This window comes from Cyprinus carpio, chromosome B12, assembly GCF_018340385.1.
Source record: "Cyprinus carpio isolate SPL01 chromosome B12, ASM1834038v1, whole genome shotgun sequence".
Lineage (NCBI taxonomy): Eukaryota > Metazoa > Chordata > Actinopteri > Cypriniformes > Cyprinidae > Cyprinus > Cyprinus carpio.
This window is the reverse complement of record NC_056608.1, coordinates 16,539,928-16,558,069: the sequence shown is the minus strand read 5'-3', so window position 1 is coordinate 16,558,069 and position 18,142 is coordinate 16,539,928. Positions and strand designations below refer to the sequence as shown.

The following is an 18,142-nucleotide window of genomic DNA, read 5'->3' as shown; positions in this document are numbered from 1 at the left end:
TCAAATGTCAGATTTTCTCAGCCTATGCGTGCATGATGTGAACTTTGAAAAGTGGCTTGCATTGAGTCTTTGAGTTTCAGGGAGATGATTTGTTACTGAGATTATCACAAATTTTCCTTTTCTGTCGACGTGCAAGAGACATCCTACAATGTCAGCTCACACTGAGTACTGTGACATTTGTGACTGATGGTGATGTGTTCAGGAGGAGGCTTGTTATAGATGACACATTTCCTCTTCTCTGATCTCTCCACAGGGACCGCCCAAGCCAGTAGCCGTAGAACCCTGTTCAGGGGGTAAAGCAGCGGTGCTCACAGTGCTAATGTGTCTCCCAAGAGGGGCATCTGGTGTTCCTCCACCCGGCCAGACAGGTCAGTAATTTTGAAAAGGTGTCCTAAAATGTGTCCCCACTTTACATGTACAGTACCTTGTTTTGAAGTGAAGTGATAGTGAAAGTTGTGACATTTGCCAAGTATGGTAACCTATAATTGGAGTTGGTGCTCTGCATTTAATCCATCCAAGTGCACACACACAGCAGTGAGAAGTGAACACACCGTGAACACACACCCAGAGCAGTGGGCAGCTATATATCCAGCGCACGGGAAGCAACTGGGGGTCCAGTGCCTTGCTCAAAGGCACTTCAGCCATGGGTATTGAGGGTGGAAGAGAGCACTGTTCATTCACTCCCTCACACAACTCCTGCCAGCACCGAGACTCAAACCTGTAACCTTCGGGGGTTACAAGTCCAAATCTCTAACCATTAGGCCACAGCTGCTCCACTCAGCTGTGGCCACTTTGACCCTGTCTGAAGCTCAAACTGTAGAGCATGGTGCTGGCAACACCAAGGTAACAGGTTTGATTTTTAGGGAATGCATTGCTTGAATGCAATATCAGTCTTTTTGAATAAAAGCATCTGCCAAATGCATAAATGTAAACACTTTAGCATCTGATACCATAATTGTGCCATAGTGCACCACATTTTTTGCTCACAGATTATAGGAAAATTAAGGTAAAAGCATTATGCAGACACAAATACATAATAACCTAATAATATAATAATCTGTTTTTGTCGGCAGAAGTGGTTTTGTCAGTTAAAATAACCTAAGTGGCTCATTGTTCTGAAATTCTTGGATATACCAGTAATAAATATCTGGTGAACACCGATTTTGACGCCATGACAAATGTCAAAATTCTTTACTCTAAACATTCAAAATCCTTTTAATAACTAAAAAATAATACATCAAACAAATTCAACAAAAAAAACACACACACAAGAAACAATAAAATAAACTACAGTATGAAAAATGGATATTAATTAAAAAATTTGTAATCTTGAAAAAGATTAACAGTGGCTTAACATTATTAAATTAATTAATTGCTAGATTATCTGTGTTTTTGAAAAATTTACTTTTAAGAGAGTGTTACAAAAATAAGTTTTATTCATATTAAATGAATTATTAAATTAGTAGCGTTTTTGTAGATTAAATTTTAAGCGTTACACCAAAGGTAATGTAAATGTAAAAATCAAAGAAATGATAATGCACAAATAAATAACAAATCATGGCCAATACCCAGGGCACGAATTGAGGGGGGATGCAGGGGGATGACATCCCTCCGGTTGAAAAAAATGACAAAAAGCATCCCCTCAGTAAAACCACCATCCCCCCTTACCATCCCCTTTGGATTAATAATGTGTATTATGTAAAACTTATCATGCAAATGAAATGTTAAAATCTTCTACTTAAGATAATTCACGAATAACAGTGATTGGCCAAAATCATTCACTGCATGATGAAGCCTATTAGAATACAGTTAAAATATACTTATAATTCAAGCAGTTAAAGAAAAATTACCCATGTATGCGTTTCGTTTCTAATCAGCCATTTTGAACGAATCGTTTGATTTGAATGATTCAATAAATCATTTATTGAAACCAAGCAGCAACCGCTCTCTCTCGTGAACCAATACGGAAGTGACTAAAACTGCAATTCATCGACTGGACACTAGAGGCTGGCTCCAAAAATTGGTCAGTCCCATAGACTCACCATGTTAAAATGTCCAACTTTACAGCAGAAAAAAATGTTTACAGCCTGGTACAAAAGTGGTTTTGGTCTATATAGCTAATTTTACCCTTCATGACAATTGTGAGGGGGAAGAATTTTTTTATAACTCATCCGTTTAAATTATATTAAGCCTTAAAGTTCTGCATAATTAAGGGCATGGCCACTTGAGTGACAGGTGGATTGCCGCTGCTGTAACCACCGTTGAGCGGTTTTATTGTCATTATTATTTATCCATGATAGGCCTAATCCAGCCAAGGTTGTAGCGCAAAATATTGTTTAATTATCAATATAAATATTTCAGGCCTCAGAAGGGAAAAAAAGCTTGTAAATAATAGTTCATTTAACGAGGCTAATTTTTCTTTAAAGGGGTCATATGATGTTGCTAAAAAGAACATTATTTTGTGTATTTGGTGTAATGCAATATGTTTATGCGGTTTAAGGTTCAAAAAACACATTATTTTCCATAGAATGTACATTATTGTTTCTCCTCTATGCCCTGCCTTTGTGAAACGCATTGATTTTTACTAAGCTTATCGTTCTGAAAAAGTGAGGTGTGCTCTGATTGGCCAGCTATTGTGTTGCCAGTGCGTTGTGATTGGCCGAATGCCTCAAGCGTGTGACGGAAATGTTATGCCCTTTAACATACTATGCCGTCTCCCAGGCCAGCAGCACGAGACTCAGTCCAGCTGCTCTGCTCGTACACATCCCATCATCGGTTCTCTTTTAGCAGTTCAGTCAATGTACTGTGAGGTGTAACTGAATTTCGCATCAGAGGGAGTGTAAGGCACATTTATAAACCGAATAACTTAAGTAATTTGTGGATTAGTGCGTAATGGAGATGCGAGCCATTTCAAACGATTCAGTTCGATTTGGTGAACTGGTTCAACTGGTTCACTAAGAAGATCGGGTTAAATAGAAAGATTCATTTGTGATCTGAACATCACTAGATGAGACAAAACCAATAAAACACATTACAAAAGAGGCATTTGTTGCATCCAGTGGGGACATAATAACTGATTATAATGACTTAATTTTACTATTTTTTTTACACGTTGCGTTGCGTATTGCGCTGTGTAAACATAAAACCATGTCTGCATTTGTGATCTGAGAAACAACCAACAAGCCTACTCTACTGCTCAAACTCACGTTTGAATCATCATTGTCAAATTATTTAAATATAAAAAATTTACTTACAGGCTGTGAGTCAGAAGCACCAGACTGTCCTTGCAAAGTTTGAACTGCCCAACTTTTAAGAAACAGCCGTTGTGCCATAGACGAATTGCAGGCTACTGGTTCAGGAAACAGTCCTCATCCTCCATAAAATGCGCAGCACACATCTGAATATTTGTTCTGGAACAATGTTGAAATACAACTTGACCACTGATTTCTAGTTGTGTCCTCTTTTGGAAGAACAAACAAAGTAGTTTCGCTTTCACAATGAACCACACAGCGACTCCACAACATGGCAGAGGCCGCAACAAAGAGAATAAAAGTTGCGCCACCTTTCTTCGTGTGAACATTTGGGCAGCTTTATGCAAATCTTCCCACATAGTGACGTAGACGTGGGGTCGTGTTCGATTGAGCCGTTTTAGGGGGGTGTGGTTGACTCTTAACTTTTATAAAGAATATCTCTATGAATTTGAGACTTTAGTCTTTGCAACTTTACAGATCTTCTTTATGCACATAGAGATTCGACCACTGCCAATACCAATATAGTTAAACAAATAAATATATATTCCAGTTGTTACTGCATGTTCTTTTGTGATTTACCTCCATGTGGGATTGGTAAGTTTATCCCTAGCATAAAATTTGACTGGAATTTAAAACTCTGACATGGTACAGGCAGCTTCTCAGTTAATGTTTTACACCGAATTAACATGCCCGCTGCTCACTTATTAAGTTCCAGTCTGGTTCATTCCCCATGTGGGAATCAATTTCATGCAGGAAGTCAGAGATGTTCTCCAGCGTTCCCCTGGTGGTCTGATGTTAGTTTGTCTGTGACTGTAGGTCATATCCTCTTACACCACTATGGCTTACCCCAGTCTGTATGTCTCCTGCCTATAGCCTGAATAAAAAAGATCTAGTCTGTTACAGCTTATTGGACCTAGAAAATCTGAAGAGACATTGTACCTCTCAGTGTCCTTGACTTTGAGACGAGGGATTGTCTTGTTCCTGTGAGCACCAAACACAGCCTCTATAAATGTACAAACAAAAAAATAATCGATTCAGTAATGATGGTGTCCAGTTTCTGTCTTTTTTTTTTCCCATCTTTGTCTTTCACCTTCAACTGACAGCACCTTTTCAGAGAGCTCGTACTGACATATCACTCACGCATATATGTAGACAGCAGTGCTTTAAAAGCCATGTCAGCTCGAGGTCCGTCGCATAGACTTCTGTCTGGCTTTAAGAGCTACAGAGTGATAAGAATGGGTTAAGAAAAAACCTTTTACCCCCTCCTCTTCTCAGCACGCCTGTCAGTCAACATGCTGCTTTATTGGACCATGTCCCTTTAAGCTTGACTTTCTCCCCAGGAACTTGACTGATCTGGAGGAAAATAAAAACAACTTTTGTTTCTCTAATAGCTTCTCGTTTGTTTGACGAGCACAAAATAGAGGCAACAAATAACAGCACATAACAAAAACAACAACTGATATGCACAAAAAGAGTATTTTGGTGATATCTAAAGGAGGTTGGATCTGTCGAGACAGAGCTTTGTAATTTCATGACACTGAAAACTTTAGAGTGGGTGCTTGCTGGGCTGTTGAAGTTCGTCATGAGCACTTTTGGAGAGAGGGGTACATCAGATATAGAGTTAGAAATAAAAGGAGAAAGAGACTGAGGGGGAAAAATGCTGAGACTCTTCTGAATCAACAAAGAATATTTTTGGAGAGAAGCACAGGAGCTTCGTGCACAGATGTCGCTTTGTCATCAAAGAGCTTTGCTTTTGTTCGTCTTTTTGGAAGTTTCACAGCAGGATGGATGTGTAGGTGTTTGTCTGCTAGGATAAAGCGGTGTATCACCTTCACAAAGCAGACCAATCTGTGTATGACTGATGTAGGAGCTTGGAGCAGAGCAGGCCGCTTTTGTCAGCTGTCACCCTGCTCTGTCTGCACGTCTACCTGGTGTGATGTGAGTATGATCCTAAAAGCGTGGTACCTTTTTTTTTTTTTTTTTTTTACTGAAACAGCCTCCCATTCGACTTACTGCTGGGACATGATAATGAACTCAGTCAGCGGACAGCCGCTGATCCCTTCTAACCGTATTGATTATATTCACAATTCCTACGAGATTTCCACAGCGCCGAAGGTTTCTCTCATTCCACGCCTGGCTAACAAAATCAGTTGCATGTTTATTTATTACAGTATATGCATGTGTGATCAAATAAGTGACCTTCTTTCTTTCCTCCCTTTCCTCATTAGGATTTCAGTGGGAAAATGTGCAGGTCTGGCCTTATATTAAATGGCATCATTTTAGCTAAGCAATGTAAAGAAAAAATATGTGCTTGTAGTATTTTATTTTATAATTTATTTTATATTTTATTTTATCTATGCTGTTAGTATTTTTTTATTTTACTTTATAAAATAAAATACTAAAAGCACATATTTTTTACATCACTTAGCCAAAATGATTCCATGTTATGTAAAATAAAATGATAATAAAATATAAAATACAATAAAATAAAATACTACAAGCACATATTTCCACATTTTTCCTTCCTTGCTTATCTAAAATGATTCCATGTTTAAAATAAAACTAAATAAAATAAAATAAATAAAAATAAAACCTTACTGATCAGTATATGTACTGTGGGTGATCATTTCTTTGTTTTGGGCTTTGAAGTCTGAAATCTAAGAATTTCAAATGTCATTTTAGCAACTCAGTAGTGTTTTAAATTATAATTTTTTGCTGTAGAAGATATTTTTTGAGTTCTGAAAGTTAGCTCTTTTATTCCACAATCCTCTCGATCTGACCTATTAAAAAAAAAATCTAGCAGCATTTTTTTGTTTATATATACACTCCTGACCCATCATTACTGGCTCACGTCCAAATTCTTTTTGACCTGAATGTTGAGTAGTTTAAGTTCATGCAAAACCAGCTCTAAAAGCACTCTGGTAGTAGGCGTACACCGCACACTTCAGTCCCGAGGACTGTTCTGTTGACAGACGTGTAGTTTTCACATTCCTCCCTGCAGCCCAGGTGTGATGGGTAATAAATCGATGTAGGGCAGTGTGTAACTGTCTGAGGCTCAGGTTGTTCTTGGATGTAAATCCTCTTTGCCTGAACACTTGAAGCTCCGGCTTCACACTGATGTGCTGAATTCAATTCCTTTTGCCCTGGCCTGTCTGAAGTAATGAATTGTTCCCCTCCGATAATTGTATTGCTTCAAAAGCAGGGAGGGGGCAGTGCCAGACTAGGACAGAAGTGGCCGTTGTGTTTGTAGGATGATTTGTGAGATGCTTCTTTGAAAAATGGCTTTGGGGTTGCGGCCATGGTTTTGACCACAGCATGTGACAGTGACAGAATCCTGGCGCGAAACGTAGGGGGCTAGGAGTCGAGCTCACGTCATACCCCATCCTAGAATGAGAGAAAGTGGCTATAGAAAAGGAGAAAGAAATGCTCCTTGAAACCATTGACCTTGGTGAGGAACAAGGTGTAGTTTCCAAGTCTTCCAAGGCATGTGTGGAAACTTCATTATGCATGAACAGTCAGGAATCCCTCTTTAAAAAAACGAATGAGCTAATTGTTGTTCTTTTGAAAGAGATAGCTTTAAGTTACCATTGTCCCTTTTTTAAATAACTTTGCTTTGAAATGTAAATGAAGCGTTTTCACTTTTGAATGCTTTCTGTGAGTCTCCATTGCTCCTCTGTGACCCTCGGCTTGCTTTGTTGTGTGTTGTCTGCAGGTATAGCCATCGCCAGCGCTCTTATCGACACGTCCCAGCAGAAGCCCATGGACTTCAAAGAGAAAAGCCAAGGCTTGAAGAACCGCAAAGCCCTGCCTCCCACTCACCAGGGCACCTGTGTTTGAATCGTCTGTGGCCTCGGTGGGTTGTCCTTTACCAGAGCGTCCTCCTCTCTTGTGCTGCTTCAGGCAGATGGCGGCCTAGAGCGGCCCCATGTGAGGGGATTATTTAGGCGACAGAGTGCCCTCTATTTCCACTCCACATTCACTTTATCAATTAAACGTCGTTAATAGATCTCGTCCGTTTCAAACGACCTTGCCATTGCCACCTGCTCAAGCTCAAACATTACAAGTTCGATTCCATCCAAACCAAACGACAGGCTTCTTCTAGATTCATCAGACTCTTGGCACTGTTGAGCCCTCATTTCTGTCTTCTCAAGGCCTTCTGAACATTGAGGGTCTCTCCCATCAGCTTTACACCAAGCACAGATGTGCCTCTAGCATGGTTTGTACATTTTGGACCAGAGTGTCTTGCTAAGCCAGAAGTAGCGTTCTGGTAGCAGGTTTTGTGTACGGGTTGCTCACCTATCGCCAACTAGACTTATGTTTTTGCTCAATTTTTAGCTCTTTCGACATTTTATTTAAGAGATGGACTATAGAAATGTTTGCCATGGCATGGAAGCTGTCTGTCATGTAAGCTAATGACGTTGTGCTGCTGGTGGCTTCATAGGTTTCATACATTTCATACTTATGCTCTTCTTGTGAAGACTTTGCATGAACCACTCACACTATGCTTGAAAATTGTAAACAGTTTGTGAGTTACGTGTCACACTAAGAACGTCTTCATGTCTTGAAATATCGCACACCATTAGCTGCACCGTAATATAGAGGAGCCAGCTGGTTCGAGTATCAGTTGTAAACCACAGAGATAATTCGGACTCTAGTTGAGGAATGAAATCACACCTCGCTGAACTGACAAACATGGAGAATTTACGCCAGAAGCCGCATCGCAACGGGTGTATAGTATTGTTAAGGAAATGCTAGGGAATTCTGGGAAAGCTGTTGATCTTCATAATTTTTATTGTCATTTTGCAGCGGTACAGATTTTAATGAGCAATGACTCATAACTTTGCAGTAACGATTTATCTCTTTATAATGAACTTTTGTATTCTTAAGTTTCACATATTGTGAATGTCAAAAGAGGAAGATGATTTTGAGGATTGTGAGAGTGTATTTAGACTGTTCATACACTCAAGGACTGAGTCCTCTCAGAGCAGGTTTACCAGGATTCACCATACAACTGGATCTTCTGAAGTTCCCAACCTTGCTCTAAAACATCGCCAGGACCAAGCCTGAGACCTCCGTGGGTAAAACAGGATGTCCAAGGGACTTATTTTTCTCTCTGTGGCAACAGCAAAAAGTGTACAGCATCCTAATCATCACTCGTTTGCTTTAGATGGACTTGAACATGTGAATCTAATGTGAATCGCATTTTTTCTCTTCATGTAGCTACTTCAATGTTTTGTTTGTATTTTTTGCTGGTTTTAATAAAGGATATTAAAAGGTCAATAGGTATTTTAGGGCCACCCTCTGTACATGATGGTGATGAGAAATAATCATGTCTTTTACAATGTTTGTGAAAAAAAAAGAAATGTTGAATTGTTTTTGTAACTAATTGATTCCTGTGTAATACCTCTGTGATTTGATTCTTAGGTCACTCATGTTACTAACTCAGTTCATGTTGGTATCTGTTTTTAAGTTTAGATGTAAACTGAAGCTGCTCATTTAGATTATTCAGGGCATTTTTAAACTTACTTTTCAGGTCATGATGTGTTAGGAATTTAGTTTCTGAGCTATTTTTTATCTTGAAGTAAGAGATTGTCACGTAGGATTTCTACAGACTGATTACACAGGAATCATCTCACTGTATCTGAGAAAAAACTGATTCATTCATCCCTCAGTGCATATCATTAATCTTCATTGTATTTTAAAGATAAATGGAAAAATAAAACACTTGAATATTCAGAAGTTCATGGATCATTCCAGCACCTATGAATATGAAAAGCTCGCCTCACGGCTTTCACAAAATCAATCAGTTGCTGTTAGCAAATACTCCAATGTTAAAATGCCTGTTGGTTGCAGAAGATACAGCAAAAATGTACAAATGGCTAGATTTATAATCTAATTACAGTGTGTGCCTTAGATGTGAAACCATTTAGCCGCTTAATCAGTAAAATAAATGTGTAGTTATAATGTTATCCTTGTCGCTCAAGACAATGTAATGAAAGAATTTACATTTCATTCCAGAGCAACCCCTGTTAGTCTCAGAACTGCTGAGGCAAGAAGACCTGCCAGTGAAAGGTTTACCTGCTAAAACATAGTCAGCTGTTTTTTGGAGGCTGATCTGATCTGAGTCTGTCATCCCTGAAATGCAAAGCAAATATCTGTTTTCTGTAATATGGTTTTAGTTGCCCATTATTTTACCACAGTCAAGGGGTGGTAGGCAGCGATGTGAAGTGGATTGCCTAAAACCCACAGCTTTAAGTGCCTTTACTTTCATAAAATGACAACAACAGCAATATGATAAAAATGCCAATGTTTAGTTGATACAATTTATCCATCAAGTGGTTCATTAGCCTAGTTGTAGGTTTTTTGCCATTGCCAAGCAACATAACAATCATAGAGAAAGCAGCTTGGCACATTAATACAAAATGCAGTTTGTGTATTGAAAAGTTCTGATCTTGGATTTTGATTGGTCAATACCACATTACAGATCTGATAAAATCCTCAAGATAGTAACAATTTTGATGCAAAACACCTTTTAGTCATATCACTGCATGTCTCCCATATGTAGGCTAGAATTATTGTTATTATTTTTATTTTTATTTTTTTGTATAGCAATGTTCTATTATTCTAAGGAGTGATGAGACGTCAACTGTTTGCTTAATAATATACAATTCTGATTAACACATATATTGATATATTCACAATATAGCTCCAGTCTTGGTATTACACACCTGCAAACTAGTCAGAGTGAGACCATAGGGGTTTGTCTAGCTGTTGCGATCTTTTTTCCCAATAAAACATATTTGGTGAAGCGCCTCCAGTCTTTGAGCAATCACAATCACAATCATCTTCTTTTCTCATTGGGCAACTTTTCGCGGTATTAAACAATGCGGAGTTGAGTTTGCTGTCAACGGTTTAATGCTTTTAAACTAACCAAACTTTAAATAACTAATTGCTAAAGTAACGTCAACTTGCCAAATCAAAGTTTTCTGTAAATAAGTCAAGTAAGTTTGCCGTGATACATTTTTCCTGATGTTATCCCATCAAACTTCTCCCAATCTGCTGGTCGGCTTGTTAGCACCTAAGCTAACGTCAACGTCAGTTCAGAATGTATCAGAGAGAGTATGTTTGCTGAAATTAAGGCTTATTTCCAATGCATCCTTATTTCTGTCTGATTTTAATGGCTGTCATTGTTGAGAGTTTACAAACGAACAATGAAACAAGACCTACTTAAGCGTGAAGTGTTACTGTTAACACAGTGTTGTTTGCTAATGTAGTGAATTTAGCCTATGTCAAAGTAACGAAGCATTTTAATACAGGGTGACAAATTAATAATATATAATTAATTTCCTTGTTTACAACCTTGCTTCGTTTCATAATGAATAACATTTTTTTTTTAATGAACGGACAGTTTTTCTTATTAACTCATATTTAAATTAAGCTAAAATTGTAAAAATATGAATATTAGATGGGAAAACCTTAAAAAAACACACACACACATCAACAACTTGAAATTAGAAAATTAGAAATGTTGCCTTGATAACTGAAATAAACAAGTTTAAAATTCCTAAAACTGAAAAAAAAACTCATAGAAATTAGAAAACACAAAAATTACTATAAACTATTATTACAATTTTTAATTGGTATTAAAATTGACTAGTGTTGATATTAACTAAAACAATTAAAGGCGTCATCGAATGCCCATTTTCCACAAGTTGATATGATTCTTTAGGGTCTTAATGAAAAGTCCGTAACAGTTTGGTTATTATGACGTGGTGGAATGTGGAAAGAAAAAGAGAGGAGGATGTGACTAGATAATAAAGTGGGGAAATAGAGCTCGTCAGGGTTTTATTTATCTAAACATTCAGTTTAAGCCCCGAAAACACCATCAAGTGCTCAAGCAAGTGTTACAGTATTGTAAAACAACACCCTTTTTACCCTGTTAAAAACAGCTCTGTCTACAGCAAGCCGTTTTATTGCATGTTCCTTTAAATGCAAATGAGCTATTTTGACCCCGCCCCTCTGTTCTGTACCGATCTCTGAGGGAATGTTTACTTTAGCCGCATCCGTCATGAAACTTGCTAATTAGCACATTATTAGGAAAGGCGATTTGCAAAGATCCGGGGAGCATTCCCTTCAAAAACAAACGTAAATCACTGCGTCTTCAGCGGCTCAGATGTCGGCAAACACAGACGCATTTATGTAGATGGGGGAGCATTCCCTTCAAAAACAAACGTAATCCACTGCGTCTTCAGCGGCTCAGATGTTGGAAGTAAATGACGACTGCTATGTTCATAATTACATCCAACAACAGAACACCTCAATCGCTTAGGAGTCATTCTTGTCTACATCTGCTCCGACGGTGAAACAATGGCGGACTTATGACAGCTCACTCAGGGCGGATCTAAGGTAAGACGCCAGTCCAGTCTGTGCTGAAACGCTACTGTCAATCAAACAATGGTGGGAGGGCCTGGGTCTGTGTGATGTCACACAGACAGGCATCTGAGATGGGCTCCCTATGGCTCTGGGCTCGATTAGAGAAAGGGGAAATGATTTAACGAGATAAAAAAAAAAAGACCCAGAAAAACACAGTGTGGATCTTCATTTTCATTATAGGGTTGTTGTGTACACACACTGCCAACACACATTTCGGTTCAAACAACTTGTAGAATTGCATGTCGCATCCGATGACCCCTTGGCAAAAAAATAAGTATGAACCATTGAACACTATTTATCATAGGAGTTTTGCCACTACCAAGTATTAGGCCCCAATTTTGTCATCAAATCAATCCAAAAATCAACCTGTAAAGGTAAAGCACAACCCCTTGAGACTTGTTTAAATAATACATCAGCAGCCTAAAATGTGGTTCATCCAATCAAATTTTAAAGCCATAATGATTTGATACATTTTCTAACCCAAATTAGGGTTGATGCATTATGTGCAATGGATATTCTATATTCTTGAAGGTTGTGCTGTTTCATATGCACCTTTTTTCCATCCGCGTCACTGTGACAGTCACCAGACCTGGCTAGTCAGTCAGTCTGCTCAGGTGCGCGGCACAGGCTGACATAGACGGAATGAGCTGTCACAGCTGACTAATGCCCATAAAGACACTCAGGGGAGACATATGGATAACTCTTCACAGATCTGCGTGTGTATGTGTGTTTTTCCAGCCTGCTGACGGGAGACAGCCGTAACATCATGCCATGTATCAAAGGCAGTGATGGATAAGCCTGCCTTGTTTTTGCATTTTCCATGTCAAAGCGTTCCTCACTGTCTTCTGGAAAGCATTCAATACCAAGCCTACTCATTAGTCTCTGGTCAGCGCTGGTTGAACTCATGATAACATTTGAATTTGTGATCGGCTGCAATCAGTGTCGAAGTGATGACAGCATGGGGAGTGTTAAAAGAAATATAAAATCACCCAACGATCCATTTTCCTCCTCCTCATGCTCCGGACTCCTCCCTTCGCCAATTTTTCACCTGATCCCATCCTCTGATGAGCGCTTGAGATGTGCCATTTCCGTATGGATGAATCTGTCAATATCAGTCATATAAGTCAATGGGTGGGGGAGTCGTGGAGTGTGTATCCGGTGTGGCCGTATATCTCTGGGTGTGTCAGTGGATGAGTGCTGTGAGAGATGCCTTGTGCCTTTATTGCTTTTAGTTGGCAGGAAATGCCCAGCGTAAATCAAGGTGTCTGGCACTAACATTAAGAGATATTAATGAGAGTGCGGCCTGTTGGTAATACTGGAGGTGAGAGAGAGAATGAGCGATGGTTACGGATAAATCATTCATCCTTATGATGCCTGTAACACCGAGACCTACAAGGAGGAAGATGAGTTTTACCAAAACTGGCGTGTGCTTCTCTGGGACACTTTATTTTATGTGGGAATAATTTTATGTTCCTTTATATGTGAGCATGTAGCATTAAAAAGGAATGTTCCTGACTAAATACAGGATCAATCTGTGGCATGCCATAAATTGGCACACAAAATAATCTCTATTTTGTGAATGGCATACAGTTAAATTTAAAAATGAAATAAATATTAAAGAAATGATAATAATAGTGAGCATATTTTTTTTAATCTGTAGATTACAGAGTGCATTTTTTTTTTCAAAATAAGAGTATTTTGTAGGCTTAAACCTGGAAACGAGTTAGCATTTTAGCTACTGCTGTCAAATGATTAATTTGTGTTTACATAATATATGGGTGTGTACTGTGTATGCTTATTTTGAATATATGAATAGAAACACACGTGCATGTGTATTTAAGAAAATGCTATATTTTTATATTTATTTAAAATATAAATATAAATATGTAAATTTATATATACATATTTATATATACATTTATATATACATAATAAATAAACACAGTACACACACATCTATTATGTAAACACATGTCTTGAATACATGGGTTTGTTGAATGAGTTTTTGGTTAAATGCCTGAAATAAGGCCTGTGGTTAACACAAGATCAATATATATATATATATATATATATATATATATATATATATATATATATATATATATATATATATATATATATTATATATATATATATATATATATATATATGATGACATTTTTTGTACCGGACAAACTCACTGATCCATATTGACAGCCTCCTTGTGTTTCTGATCACTCTTCAATGGAAAAAAGACCATACTAGTTCACAGTCAAAAAACCTTGACCGTGCGCGAGAGGTAATAATATAACTTTTATGTTGTAACAACGTAACAACTTTTTTTTTTTCTGGAGAGAGAGTTTGGGTTTCTCAAAGTTCCCTCAGAAGTAAAACATGCTTGTGGTCAAATATACAGTAAATACAGATAATAATTTTGCTTGGATTTCTTTGGTTTCTCTCAGGCAAACTTTTACTTCTGAGGAGCAGGATGGCCTTTGCGTGACTCTTTTGTTCCACTTTGTTTTCTTATGGCTAGTTTCAAGGCTTTTTTATTTGAACTTTTGAAATAATCAGCCGACACAAAACCTTTATGAAATTGAATGTCTCAAATCCTGCTGACCCTGCAGAAGACATGAATACTCCCTCTGAATTGTCAACCTCATGGCATTATTTCTCTTCTGATGTCGGGTAATTTTTTTCTGCTTGATTGCAAATTACACAGACAGAGCTCATCTGGTCACAAAGCTGATGCTTGTCTTTCTGTATTCAAGGCCCCTTAAAAGAACGCGGGGCACATGGCACTGAAGACTATGCAGAAACCAGACATTATGCCTAATTGCCTTTGGTAATAACAAAGGGCCTCCTATCTTCGGCTCCCCTCAGCTGTCCTATGAGTCACATCCCTGTCCCATCTCAGTGTCCCTCTGCCCACTTCCGTCTTCACTTTGCTTTCAAGCTATGAAATGGCCCATGACTAATCGTCATGTACAGCATGTTGAGTGCATGCTGGGCATAGGTCTACCCTTTCACCTTTCAACCCTCACATATGAAATATTTGACAAGTGGACCAGAGTAACCATGGACTTTAGACTATAATCCTCATTTTAGAGGTCAGAGTTCAGAGATCACAAGTGACAAGCACATACGTCTTATGAAATGACATGAAATCCATTACAAACAAGTTAGATATGGCAACACTTGGGGTTCTTGACTGACCCCTTCTCCCCTATTCATATTCCAAGTCCATCCATCCATCCAACAACAAACCACACACACACACACCCATCCATCATTAATCAACATTCAATTAAATTTACGCATTAATAAAAACACTTGCTTTGTACCTTTTCTTGAAGTTAAAAAGTAGGGGAAAAAAACGTGAAATTGGGGGTAAAAAAAAAATGATAATAATAATTTAAATAATAGGGATGCCCAATATTAAAATTTCAAAACAATAATATGCAAATAAAAATAAATAAATACATACAAAAAAAAAAACATTCTTTTAAACTAAAAAAATTAAAACACTCAAAACAACATTTTAAATGCTAAAATTGAATCTAAGCATCACAACATTATGATGTGCAATATTAAAAATAGACATAAATTTTGAAATTTGATAAAAGATTACATTTAACAGTGTTGCTAAATTAGTAATGTTGACTAAGTGAGCATTAGGTGACAGCCAATGCAATCTAAATCTAAAAATGAGCAAGCACAATTAAACATCCAAGAACGGGCCAATATCAATAATAAAATAATAATAATAATTCTACACTCTATGATATTGATTTATTGTGCATCCGAATTAAATATAGTGCAACATTATTCAGCACATTTAACATCTGGTTAAGTTGGATTGGTTACTGAATACGTTTTAGTGAATCCACTCCTCAAACTCTTGCTTTCTAGTTGTTCTAGTAGTTTCTAGTAATGGGAAAATCTTTAGGAAGTCTCACATCTTCTTGCCGTTATCAATGAATCTAATCACTAACCCACTATTACCTGTGCCCTTCTGTAGCTTTGAAGGAAATCAATAACAAACAGCCCCTGAAACCCTGACATTTACCACAAATAAGATAAAAATTACAGTTTAGAAGTGTCATTTTTGTAGAATGGTAAAAATAATTTTGAAATTGTTCTCCAAAAAAAGAAAAGAAAAAAGAGCAACGTCGCCAGGCCCCAAGGTCAAGGGTGAGGTAATTAGATACAAGTTCCTCTCTGAGAGCAGACAGTACACACTGATTACATTGTTCTGTATCTTCTGTGCCTCTCTTTTATTTGAGGAACACAATTATTTTAGTCTTTCACTGAGGTTCCATGTGGCTGTGCTTGTTGTGTACAAAGGACGTATTCTAAGGTATTTTTTAATCAGTCTGGCTTTCTTATTCCAAATTTATCTGAAACAGACCAGACACCCAGCTCATAAAATTGTTCATTTATTTGATACCGTGTCATTTGCTTTTCAGTCCTGCTTCACAGCTCATATTGTGCTTGATGCAAATCTACGATGCTCCGTAATTACAGTGGCACGCTGTGATCCCTTTCTTTTGAAACAGACTTCGCAGCCATCGACGCTCCGCTTGAGCGATTATTAAATCTCGCCTCTCAGCGTTCCTTGTTTCCTACCGTGCAAATTTCTCATAACTCATAAATTCACTTTTTTTCTCCAGTGTGACACAGCTAATAAATCCTCTACCAGTCTTTTGGACACATGTTCAATCATCATGTCTGAAGTGGTCGCTGGTGTCAAGAAACACCACGTGCTAGTACAGCATGTTGAGTGAGTTCTAGGTGAACTGGGTTGCGTCCTTGTGTGTTATTGTCCTGGGGAGAGTGGACTGATGTGATCCGACTGACAATCATGTCCCCATTATCACTTAATCCTGCATGCAAGGAGTGAAAATGAATCCAGCCTGATAAGATTGCCAAGAACAGTCAAACTGAGGTAACAGTCAAAGCTAAAGCATGTATGATGACAGCCAGGTAACCGGTGATTCAAAAACAGCAGTGGCTTTGACATCTCTACTGTTAGTTAATGCTTTAGGTATCATGAAATAGAAATGAATTTTTTTTTAATTTGTACTACTGTTGATTGTCAATTTGTGTTTATTCATAATACGTAAAATTAAATGTAATTTAAATTGTAATGCATATGACTCCAGTCGATCAATTAATGTCTTGTGAAGTGACAAGCTACTGTATGTGTTTGTAAGAAACATACATTTTGATTCTGGCCACAATACAAGTCCATAATTTATAATAACGCTTTCTCAAGTGAAAAAGTCCATCTCCTGTTATCCTCTCACATCCACCAATGTGTTTGTTTAGAACTGTTTTCGCTCGTAAACAGTGCTTGAACTGTGCATATTTCTCTCCTGATTCAGACTAGATTACTTTTTCACTGGAGAAAGCAATATTATAGATAAAGGACTTATTTTTAGCTTAAAAAAAACAGAAGTTGAAATTGTCTAAATGATGGATTTGTTTATTAGAAACAAAGTTTTTCACTTAATAAGATGCCAATTCATGGACAAGTGGTCGTGTGGATTACTTGTGATGTTTTTGCCAGCTGTTTGGACTCATTCTGACGGCACCCATTCACTGCAGTGGATCCATTGGTGAGCAAGTGATGCAATGCTGGAAAATTCTCCAAATCTGTTCTGATGAAGAAACAAACTCATCTCTTGGATGGCCTGAAGGTGAGTAAATGTTTAGCAAATTTTTTATTTTTGGGTGAACAATTCCTTTAACAATAGATACGATTAATAAATGCTGTAAAAGCATTATTTATAAACTGAAAAACTGTAAGCTGTTACCGCTAACACTGTTTTGCAGCTCCTTTTTGTCACAAAAACATTTGATTTTATGATTTTTTTAGGACTGCTAAGCTGTTAGTGACTTTTGAGTCATCAGTCAAACTGACAGGACCTCACTAAACCACAAGAGCTTTTTATGGCTTTCTGTTCATGTGTCAAGTTTAATGTAAAGCGTATAACTATTTTTGCCCATGAAGGACATACTGGCATAGTGAATCGAATGGGGCTAATCCACAGGAGATGTAGACATTCAGTTTATCTCCTATTTTAGTAATGAGAATCCAAGAGCGCTTCAATTATAGTCTTTACACATTTACTGACACTGGCAGCATGTCTGGTTAACATTAAATGGCACAGTCTGCCAGAGAACTGTCTAATGTGCACTTCAACGTTGAATACTTTTGAGCTCAGGGGTTATAACACTTTCTGATGCCGTAAACCTCCAAATATAATGATCCATTTTGTTCCTCTTTCTAAAAATATTAAAAACATTAGTGTAAATATTTACTTTGACACTGTAACTGTTTGTATCATATATATACTGCCATTCAGTTTTGGGTCTGAAAGGAGTCTCCCATGCTCACAAACTGCATTTATTATCAAAAATATCCAAAACCTCTGGTTTGAAAACCCCTGTTATACTTCACACATATTTTTTCT

At 37.7% G+C, this 18,142-nt stretch overlaps 1 protein-coding gene across 1 annotated transcript in view; it reads left to right on the top strand.

The window, feature by feature from the left end:
* The window catches only part of atrnl1b (attractin-like 1b), an 89,715-nt gene extending 80,725 nt beyond the window's left edge, over positions 1 to 8,990 (top strand). The window contains exons 28-29 of the mRNA XM_042735665.1: positions 254 to 368; positions 6,964 to 8,990. Of these exons, the coding sequence (XP_042591599.1) occupies positions 254 to 368; positions 6,964 to 7,088 (240 nt within the window). The 3' untranslated portion in view covers positions 7,089 to 8,990. The remainder of the gene's footprint in view (positions 1 to 253; positions 369 to 6,963) is intronic.
* The last annotated feature ends 9,152 nt before the right edge of the window (positions 8,991 to 18,142 follow it).